The sequence below is a fragment of the Pteropus medius genome, unplaced genomic scaffold (assembly GCF_902729225.1).
Source record: "Pteropus medius unplaced genomic scaffold, Ma_sr-lr_union100, whole genome shotgun sequence".
NCBI lineage: Eukaryota > Metazoa > Chordata > Mammalia > Chiroptera > Pteropodidae > Pteropus > Pteropus medius.
The window spans coordinates 5,057,162-5,068,444 of NW_024353517.1; the positions used below are offsets into that span (position 1 = coordinate 5,057,162).

Genomic DNA, 11,283 nt, shown 5'->3' on the forward strand with positions numbered 1-11,283 from the left:
CTGCAAACACATCTAGCCAGACACACCAGCCTTAAATTTCATCTTCAGTTCTCAAGTCCCACTTGGGGCAGAGGCTCTCATGGTGGGTCGTAGAAAGATATGAATATTAGAGAACAATTTTGGATGTGAATATGAGAGTTTCTGTTTCTTATTCTAGATAATAATAAACACAGGGTCATCTGACACCAGATCATGAGTCAAACTGCTCAAGTTACGACTATGCCTGAGGGAATGGGCACGGCAAATGCATTCTCCCTAATGGGGCAGTCTCATGGATTGGGCAAAAGGAAGAAGGTGCTGGGAGACAGATGCTGACTTCACTGCTCATTCTTCCCTTCAGTTATTGCCTCCCCTGAAAGAAGACACACAACCGCACCGTCACCTGGAAGATCCACATCAACATATCTGTCTCATCTGCCCCTTTCCTCACCATCCCCAGGATCTAGCGCAGCTATAGAATCTGCTACAAGGTATTTTCATACAAGATGGTAGCATCACATATAATACTGCCATCCTGTGTAAGTAGCAGTGCTACAGATCACACATTTCTGCAGAATACAGGAATATATTCTCCACGCCCCAAACCAGGACACACACACACACAGCCATTATCTTGCAGTGAATTTCAATGGCTATTGCTTCCCAGGAAATAAATTTAGGCAATATTGAGACCCACAGATTCCAATCAACTGACAGCCAGAAGCACAGAAGGCACATTTGTTTGTGTATCTCTGTCGTACCTCACCCCACCTGTCCCTGCCCCCAGAAGTCTTCATGTTGCACCTTTAAACCTGTACTCACCTCTTATTTTACGAGTCCACATACATTTAAGTGGGGATTTCAAGTTCCAGACCAGTGCTGTTCAATAGAAATTTCTGTGAATATGTTATATACCCTCATAGTACAATACAGTAGTCACTAGCCACATATGGCTGCTAAGCAGTTGATATGTGGCTGGTGCAACTGAAGAAATGAATTTTTAATTTTAATTAATTTAAACAGTCACATATGGCTAGCGACTAACATATCGAATAGTGCAGTTTTAAATAATTCCAGGTAAGAAGACTCTAGCACCAGAGTAAAACCTGAGCCTTTCATAAGGGTGAGAGTGGGCTCTCCAGGGGCAAAGGGAAAGGTGCTAGGAAATAGGTGCTGTTTTCACTGTTCAGGCTTCCCATTGGCCATTGTCTCCCTTAATGGAGACACAGCCCCACTGTCACCTAGAAGATCCCTCGTCTGAGTGAAGACAGTGAATATCGAATAAAGATGCATTGGGATGGTCAGAAGCAGCTGAAGATGAGCTTTAGAATATGGCAGGGGCAAGACAGGATCTAGTGAGGTCTTAATAGGGTAGGGGATATGGGATATGGAAATGAAGCAAGAGGTAGGGTAGAGATGGAGGTGGACGAAGAAGATCCCTCCCTGGGGGTTTTTAGTACCCTTCTCCCTTCTCCCATCACCATGAATGCCCAATGGAAGAACCATTAAGTATCTCCTAGAGCAAACCTATTATTCTGCAGAGTAATAAACTGAGGTTCGGAGATTTAACTGAGTTGTCCAGCGTCATATATTGAATCTGTAGCAGAATGAGTACCCGATGTCTTCTCCACTCTTAGCCTCATGCTCCCTCCTCCCGCCCCCGCTAAAGGAAGGCAGAGCCGCGGAAGGAGACCTGCAGGTAGACAATGAGCAGGCAGAGGGAGGCCCAGAAGAGGCACCAGCGAAGAGAGAAGAAGTTGTAGCGCGAGCACTCTTGGGCCGTTGGCTTGGAGACACCAGAGAAGGCGTAGGTCGCCTCCTCCTCCAGCAGCTTCTCGCTGGGCTTCCAGTGCACGATGCCCTCTTTGCAGGCCTCGCAGAACTCGCTGCGATGCTGCCCGCTGTCTGGACGGCTGGCCACGTGGATGCGGTACTGGCCGCCGTCCTCGTCGTAGCACTGCTCGCGCAGGCTGGTGATGAGGTTGTCCACCAGATTCTCAATGTTCTCCTCCAGCATGCTCGACTCGTCTAGCCGCGCCGTGCCGCACTCGTAGCACAGCTGCTTGAAGATGCGCATGCGCACTGAGCCCATTCGCTGGGTGCGGTCCAGGTGCATGTGGAAGAGGATGACCACGTGGGCCGACTGCCAGGTGTGCCAGCACCAGGAGCAGTGGAACCTGCAGTGATGGAGCAGAAGGATAGAGAAGGTGGGCCTCCCTCCCAGCGGCAGCCTGCTATGGAGGAGTCCGGAAATGAAGGGCCCTGTGTACCCGGGTCTTTAAGTGGAAGCAAAGTGTTTACTGCCCCCTGGATACCTTACAGCTCAAGCCGGCCAGCTCCACCTCCTCCTGATGAACTCCCAGGGGCCTTGAGCAGCCTCCTGCAGGAGCCTGGCTCAGGAGCCATCTGGCTTCCAGCTGTGCTCTCTAGCCTGCCTTCTTTGTCGCCTCCCTTCCTGTAGTCCCAGCTCCCCACAAGCCTAATGCACTCAGGACACACACCTGAATGCTAAACAGTGGTCATTCCCCAATGTAGGTTTATTCCTCATCTGTGAAAAGCAAGGTGATGGTGACCAATAAGGATTCTTCTGCTCAGACCTCCCATGACTCTGATAAGGGGTATAACCAACACATCTCACTTACACAGTCTGCCTGTTTGGGAGAGAACAGAAGATAGCTCCAACTGTGCCAAGCACAGACCACTGAGAATCCACCAGATGGGCCAGTGAATCAGTGATGGGCCAGCAGGGAGAGGACTACAGGGCTTGGTCCCTGCTCCTTCACGAAGAACACTTTCTTCTCTCATGACAAATCATCCCTAGATCCCTCTCCACCCTGCAATTAGAGACTGGAAAAGTGGATCCTGCTCTGCATCTCCCTCCACACATGTGCACTCATGCACACTCTCACACACACAGGCCACCTTGGTAACCCAGGGTCCCTAGAGTCTCAGTCTCAGGGAACATGGAGGGAAGTGGCCTGGGGCTCATCCTGCCTAGCCCCACTCCCTCAGCCCCAACCCAGTGCTTGCACAACTTAAGTGACGGGGCACTCATTACCTCCAGAGCAGTTCCTTCCTGAGATGAACCTCTTACAGGTACCTATTACAGAGGCTTTACAGGCAATCTAGGGCGCACTGGGATGAGTCTGCCCTCACTGATGACCCTCTCTGAGCCCCTTGCATGATGGCCCTAAAGCACTTGATATGTGGCTGGTGCGACTGAAGAAATGACCAGTGATCAGGAACTCAATTCAACTCAACAGACATCACCAAGTACCAAGCACCCCAGGTTGTGGGGTAGAGATGAGGCCAAGCCTGGCCCTGAGTCCTGGAGCCCACGGACAATGTGAGCACAAAATAGTACCCAGCACAACCCAAGGCAGGGTTGGAAGAGAGAGCAGCCTGACTGGGCCCAAGCTAGAAGGGCCCTCCCCATGCTGGCCAGAGCTGTGGGCGACCAAGGTTCACGTGTCCCAAGGCTTAGCGGTAAAGTGAGCCTACACACAGAATAAGCGCAGAGCAGCAGTTCTCTAGCCTTGCCCGAGACCAGCTGGGAGCCACAGGTCACCAGCCAGGAATAGGCCAGCTGAGCCCTGAGGCAAAAGGATCCATGAGTCTAGGTAGCTCAACCCCCAAACTCCTGGGAACTTGCACCTAAGTTTTCAGCCCTTTGCACCCCTCCCACCAGCCAGCTCAGGAGCTTAACATTTTCAGCCTCTTCCTTCCACACCTTTTTAAATCAAGCTGATCTAGAGTTCTTTCCTCTCCCTCAAGTCAGACCTCAGATCTTAAATCTCCAAGTATCAGACCTAGCAGGAGGGGACCTTAAGAATTATCAGCCTTTCATTTTACTGAGACAAAATCGAGAGAAAGAGAACCCTCTGTGCACACACAGCTAGTCAGAGACAGAGCCAGGACCCAGCACATAACAGGTGCCCAACAGATGTCTCTTGAATTGATTTGAATAAAGTAAACCAACCAACCAACCAACCTCTGTCTCTCTGTCTTTTGTCCCAAAGAGAGGTTCCCTCTAATATTTATAAGCTTTGGGGCTAGAGTAGAGATAGAAGCTCCCCACCCAAAGCCTGCCTCCTTCTGTTCCTACCTTCAGCACCATGTTGCACCACAAAGAGTTTCACATACAAATATGTGTGAACAACTTAATCTGTGTGTCCACACCCTCAGAACACAGCCACCTCTTGGCCCGCCAGGTATCTAGGAGTACTGTCTGTCCCTGAGTCCATTGACTCAGGGAAGAGGTCTGCCCAGATCCTGGAGATGAGCTTCAGGTATCTTGGGCAGGGAATTCTGTGGTCTCAATCCCAAATGACAGTCTACAAAAGGGAGAGGCATGTAGGCTTCAGAGGGACATGTCTTCTTGGCACTGTGGGAGACCTGCAGCCCGTATAAAGTATGGGACACTGGGCCGTATAGATCTACCCGAAGCTAAGTCTTTTTGTCACAGACCCACAGATAATAGAGCTGGAAGAGACTTGACTGAGCCACTGGTTTTGCAAATGTGAAAACTGAGACTCAGAGAGGGAAAGTGACTTGCTCAAGTGCACAGAATTAATTTGCTGTAGAGCTAGTTTTTAGAAAATAATAGGTTGACAATAAATGTTTTCACATTTACATCAAATTGGACTGAGCTGACTGAACAGACCTAGGACCAGAGCACAGTCCCCCATCCCAAAACTAAAGCTTTCCCTAGTGGACCTTAGGGCCTCCTCTCCTAAGTTCCCACTACTCTTTAAGAGGTTATGAAAAGAGAAAACATTTTAGATGTTGGAGATTGCAGAAGATTGAAGATAATTACAGCTCTTCATTTACCATGGTAAATCAAGACCCAAAGACAGAACACAGCTTTCTGGGGTCACCCAATGAGTCGGTGGTACAGCTGAGATTAGAATCAAGGCCTTTTCAATCCACCTGGCAGGATCTTCTCTGCCTTTTACCCTGAGCTGACACCAGGAAGGGGCTCCACATGTCTCTCTGCCTCCCCTTGGAAGGTGCCCAGGGCTGTGCTCCAGGGGCTGCCTGCAGGGCCTTCCTCCCCAGACCTCTCACCTGCCTGAGGCATGCTGCTCCAGGTACTGCTTCCAGCCTGGGGCCAGCTCATTGGGCTTGAGGTTGGGGTCTATGATGAGTTCCCAGCTGTCAGATGGCTTTGCCACCTCCATCTTTTCATAGAAGACTTTCTTCCATTCGCAAGTGGTCAGACTGGTAGACATGGCTCTGTTGGAAGGGGTGGAGGTTTGAGCTCCACCTGAGTGAGAACACAGAAAGCGCCCAGGTAGGTTCAGGGCAGTTTGGTCTCTGCAGTCTGAAAATCTTCATCTACAGGATCAGGAAGAAACAGGACCCAGCAACATCGTTTGTCACCCTGGAGCCTGTTACCATAGCAGCTGGGCTGGGTGCCAAGAACCAGGGCTGAGGATGAGGGAAGTCCCAAAGGAGAGTTCCAGGGCCCTGAGCTGAGCTTGAGAGGAAGGGCTGGGTGGCAACACCAGCTAAATGAAGCAATCAAGGTGGGAGGCTCAGCTCAGACCACACTCGCCCTGGCCTGCAGGAGACTCCAGAAAGCAAGGACAATTTGGTGGCCCTGCTTCACCCTATTGCTTTTCCAGGCATCTGCACATCATGTTCTGTGGTAACTGTATTACCCTAGGGAGCCAAAGAGATGCAAGGGTGGGGAGATGCAGAGCCTGCAGCTCCCACAACCCCTGATGGGCTAGGACTAGCGTTTACCATGTGCCAGGCATTAGTCACTTGCCCTGTGTGCTGTCTAAGGAAGGGATTAGATCCCCTTTTATCCAGATCAAGAAACTGAGGTTTACACAGCTGCATGGGGCTCATCTAAGACTCGGATCCAGGCCTTCTGAAATTAAGCACAGTTGTTCTTTTATTGCAGTACTGTTGATCTCCTAACACATAGATAGGGACTGAGAGGAGTAATGTGGTCTCTTTGCTCAAGGAATCTCAGACCAGTGGAATGTAATTTAACATGCTGTGAAAAGCACAGTAATAACATTTTAGATTCATAGAGTCATAGAATTGTTAAAACTCATTTGCTTCCTGGTCCCAGGCCATGCTAAGGCACCTGCTGGAGGGACATTTGTTCTGTGCTGCAGGGTCCTGCTGCTTCAGCTGCTGCTGGAAGGGGCCTGGCAGGAGGGTACCCAGCAGCTTCCTGATGCCCAATTTAAATGTTTTAGAGACTAGGAGGGAACGTGATGCCAAATTTGCATAACCCAAATGAAAGCACAGTCACTAGAGCAAGGGAGGCAGCCGCAGCAGAGAAGAAGACCAGGTGATTTGGCAGCATGTTCTAGCTCTGCTGCAACTTGTATGTGGCCTTAGAATCCAGTCACTTCCCTCAGTAGACATCGGTCTTCTCACCTGCACAGAGAAAGCTGTGCTAGATAGCATCTGCATTTAAGGCCTCCTCCAGCTGCAATCGTCTTATGGCTCTTTAACCTGGAAATCGATCCCTAGACATTTGGAGGCATAGAGTGAAGAGCATGCAGAATTGAAAAGGGTTTCTGGGAATTAGGACAGTTTTCAGTGCTGAGTTCCAGACTCGGTACTTGCCTCCAAGAGTTTATTGCATGGGGTGAGGTTGGGGATAACACCATTGGATTTTCTCTGGGAATGAGGAAGTGTTTTCCACTAGCATTGTGCTAAAGGCCTCAGAAAGGACAAAACTATGTCTTAGAGCCCTTCACCAAGAGCTTTAGAAGGGATCTTTTATTTTTTTAAAATCTGTCTTTTTTATTGTACTCTCCATCTCTTTACTCTCTTTACATTGAAATAAGAACATCCGAAGCTCAGAAATTGAAAGTGACTTGGTCAAAGCTTCAGGACTGGTCTGCTCACGTCTTTCTGGGGGCCCTTTCAGCAGTCAGCTACCAGTGCAAGTGAGATGGGGGGACCCAGGAATGGAATGAATTGAGGAGATTATGGCTCAGCCTAGAGCTGCATGCCAGGAGTGAATCTCTAAGAAATAATGTTTCATTGCTCCCGGAACAAATGATAAAAAACTAAAAACAAAAAGATAGAGGGTGAGAATTGTCAGAGTTTATCTGTTTGTTTTTGCCCAAATAATGCAACCCCTTTAGGCCTCGTATTAGGTTTAATTTAGAGTGGGAGCCCTCTAAGCAGAAACCAATATAATTCATCTTTGTACAGCAGCCCTAATTTCTCTCAAGGAAAAAAAAAAAAACTTGCTTGTGATGCAAACAATGAACACAGTTAATACCTTAATTTTCTGCAAACGTCACTGGGTTGCTCCACAAGTTACAATTTAAGAGCTCACTAAGATATAAATGTGAACAGCTGTCGCCACATCACACACTGGCAGCTTCATTATACATCGTTGCCATATTTTTAATCTAGGTAATACTTATTAAAATAAAGGAATTTGTATTCCTTTATAAAATAAAATACTATTCACCTGTACTCTGCAAACAAACTTGGCAAAGGGGAGGTGATAAAAGAACTAGTCTCCTCTCCAATATGGAATGTGGCTTAATAAATACTTTTGTAAAATATTCATTACTTAAATGTTACTTATTAGAATAGCACAAGGGATGTCAATGTGGAGCCTAAAATATAAAAGTAATGAAAAATTGGGGGTGAGTAGCTATATGTATCCTCATCCCAGAAATTTCAATATATGGTCTTGAAGAGGGTACGCAATAGCCCCTACACCCACTACGGTCCTGGGAAGAACTAGCCATGGTTACTAATGGGAATATGTTGTCCCACAGGCACTTTGGGGCCAAAAAAGAAAAAAAAAAGGAGAAGAAGGTTAAGTAAAACTGAATTAGTGGTTCAGGATATCCCGGGGAATGCAAGCTATGTCCTGTCTTCCCTATTTCTCCACAGTTCAAAGAACCATGGAATGTGCTGCAGGGCAAATCCTAGGTCCCAGGGAATCTTTCTCAAGAGCAGATAGGAAGGCTTCTCATCCCCAGGATGCAGTGCTGGGAAGCAGCATGGTCTAAGCTCTAGGCTTTGGGGCTGGGGGTGACTTCTGAGTCTGGGGGATGCTCACATGGTCAGAATAGTTCCCAGCTCCCACACAGTGTGTGCAGGAAACAAACAGCTTTCGAGGAAGATTTCATGCTGCTCTTTCATCACTTGGCAGCAACCAGAACAACTGCAGGCGGGCACGATCTTATTCCTACTGCTATTCAAGGGTCCGAAATCTATGGGGCATTCTTTAGGCACCCCAAAGTCTGTATTAACGGAGCTTTCTTCAGAGCTTTATTATCCTTTGATGGATAATAAAGAACTTTGATGAAGAATAGTCAAACTATCTATGGGAAGTACATAAGTAAAAAGAGTGGGGTGAGAGCAGGGAGCACTCCCAGCAAGAAAAAAAGGATGAGATTGAGTGAGTGAGTTAGTGGTTCAGTAAGGAAGAATATAAAATTCTCTGCCTACAAGAGACAGTCAAGCTCAGAGGGATGGAGATACTTTCAGCATACTTTGAAAAGACATATATTTTTAAATCATAGGTTCATACTGATATTCTCCAATGGTGTTTTGATATTACTTTATTGCAGGATTATTTCTATCCCAACTATAATTTCAACCCTTTCTTCTATAAAATGATGCTACAAATTAATTGAACTAATATAAATAATTGTGTATTGTCTGTCAATAAAAAGTTCAAAATGACAGTACAACTATTAACACTGACTGTAAAAACACTAGATAATTAATAATCAGTTTTATCACTACCTTTTTTGTATGTCACTTTATTCCAAGTTACAAGTAATAAGTCATTTATGCTCTGGTGTTTTAATCTCTTATAAATTATGTTGTATACTTTAGTTTCATTTATTCCTTCAACATTTAACAGATATTTATTGAGTACTTGATATGTGTCTGGATTCTTTCTAGGTGTTGGGGATAAGACAGTGGAAAACAGACAAAAATCCCTGCCTTCACAGTGCTACATTCTCCTGGAAGGAGATCAGCAATAAAAGTAATAAATACAAAGTAGTTTTTAAAAAATCAACAGGAAAGGGAGCTAGAGAATGTGTGGGTGGAGGAGAGTGGGGAAGGGCTACATTTTAGACAGTATGGAAGGGAAAGGCCTCAGGCGAAAGTGACATTTGAGAAAAACACAAAGGAGATGGGGAAGGAGTTGTGCAAACATGAGGAACAGCATTCTAGTCGGAGGCAACAGCAAGTGCAAAATCTCTGAGGCTCCTGAAACAAATTACTACAAACGTGGTAGCTTAAAACAACAGAAATGTATTCTTTCACAGTTCTGGAGGCCCAGAGTCTGAAATCAGTAGCATTGGGTCAAAACCAAAGTGTTGTCAAGGCCACACTCCTTCTGAAAGCCCTAGAGAAGAATTCACTCTTTGGCTGGTGGCCACATCACTCCTATCTTCAAGGCCAGCATCTTGAAATCTTTGCTCTGTCTTTACATCTTCTTCTCCTCTGTGTCTAGTAGAATTTCCCTCAGCCTCCCTCTTATGTGCGTGATTGCATTTAAGGCCCACTGGATAATCTAGGAAAATCTCCCCATCCCAAGATTTTTAACTTGATCACATCTGCCACATCCTCTGTACAATCTTTGATATTCAGTCAGTGCTATACACATGCACATCCCATAATTTCACAGACATGTCATATAGGGTAACATTTACAGTTTCCAGGAATTAAGTTGTGACAATTTGGGGGGGACCATCTTTCAGCCTACCACAGCCCTTCAGTGCGAGCGTACCTTATGGGTCCAAGGAACGATGAGAAAGCCAGTGTGGCTGGAGCTGAGATAGCCGGTTAGGAGAGTGGGAAGAGATGAAAGACTGCACATGAAGGGAGAGCCAGATCTCGCAGGGCCTGCTGGGCCATTAATGTGACTTGGTAAGAACTTTCTGAGCAGCAGAGTGATATGATGAAACTTAAATTTTAATAGAATTTTACTCACCCAAATGCCACACTACAAATCTACAGGAAACAAGTGAGGAGCAGAGGGAAAATTTAGGGGCTATTTTCAGTATAAGAGATTATGTTTTGTCCAGGCTGACAGCACGATGTGGTCAGACTCTCATGTATACATATTTTAACAGGCTGTACCAAAAAAATTGAATGTGGAGTATAGGGGAGGAGGAGAGAGAGAGAGGGATCAAGGATGACACTGAGGTGTTTGTCTTGAGCATCTGACCTGAGTAGCTGAGTGGCCATTACTGAGGAAGGAAGAAGGAGAAGCAGGTTTGTGGGGAGATCAGGAGCACAGTTTGGAGATGTTAAAATTGGAGAAATCCAAGCTGATATGTCAAGTCGGTATTCAGATATATTTTAATTAATTTATTGTACTATAAAGTTTTCAGAATTTTAACTTGTAGTTTTTACATGGCAATAGCTTTCAGTTACTGGTTCTTATTTGGTAGGAGAATTCAGCTACTAGAGGGTAAAGAAAGATGCTTAGAAAATACAAGCAGCCTAATCTCCATAGTGACGCCCAAGAGTCTTTCATACTCATAGCCTACAAAGACTCAATGCATCCTTATATGTTCAAGGTTTCTCTACAGGAGTCCTTGCTGGATAAATCCCACCTGGGTTTCACTGTATAGAATGGACACAGAACTCGTAATATTGTTATTGAGACTCTTTCAGATGTAACTCTCACAACTCTTGGTTTTAAATTTGGGGCAAATTACCATTGACTTCGATATTACAGACCAAAGAAAATATGTGTGTTCTTAAAACACTCTTTAGACCTATTCAGCTCAGCCTCAAATTTACTAAATCTTTTCTCATTTTGTCTGTTTTTACATTTATCTTTTCTCCTGTGCAATACCACCAAGTTTTCCTCTGAACACACAATGTATTTGGATAAAATATATGTAGCACACATATTTAAAAGGAGTTTCCAGAAAGGATGATACATAAATAAATCCTTGAAGAATAATCAATTGACAGCTAAATAAAGAAGGGGGTGGGAGGGTAAATATATTCTGAGCAGAGGAAACTGTTGAAGATTTCCAGGAGGAAATAATCTAGAATCATTCAAGAAACTCCATATCACTGAGCGCATCTTCATCACAGAAGAGTCATAAATTAAGGTCTGAGTGCTTTGTGAGACCTGGATTGTAAAGAATTTTTAAATGTCATGCAGAGTTAAGATTTAGTTTTAGGGGGAATGTGGACTCATTGAATTGTTTTAAACCTGAACTGTGTGATCAGATTTGCATATCAATAATAATGGGCCATTTAAGTACTTGTGTACTCTCTCTCTCTCTGTCTCTCTCTTTCTCTGTCTCTTTCTCTCTGTCTCTCTCT

At 45.5% G+C, this 11,283-nt stretch overlaps 1 protein-coding gene across 1 annotated transcript; it reads right to left on the reverse strand.

The window, feature by feature from the left end:
* Positions 1-1,415: 1,415 nt before the first annotated feature.
* RTP2 (receptor transporter protein 2) lies at positions 1,416-5,225 on the reverse strand. Its single transcript, XM_039850727.1, has 2 exons — positions 5,047-5,225; positions 1,416-2,156 (listed from the first exon to the last, which is right to left on the reverse strand). The coding sequence occupies exons 1-2, from the start codon at positions 5,208-5,210 to the stop codon at positions 1,643-1,645; spliced, it is 678 nt and encodes a 225-aa protein (XP_039706661.1). The 5' UTR covers positions 5,211-5,225; the 3' UTR covers positions 1,416-1,642.
* Positions 5,226-11,283: the final 6,058 nt, after the last annotated feature.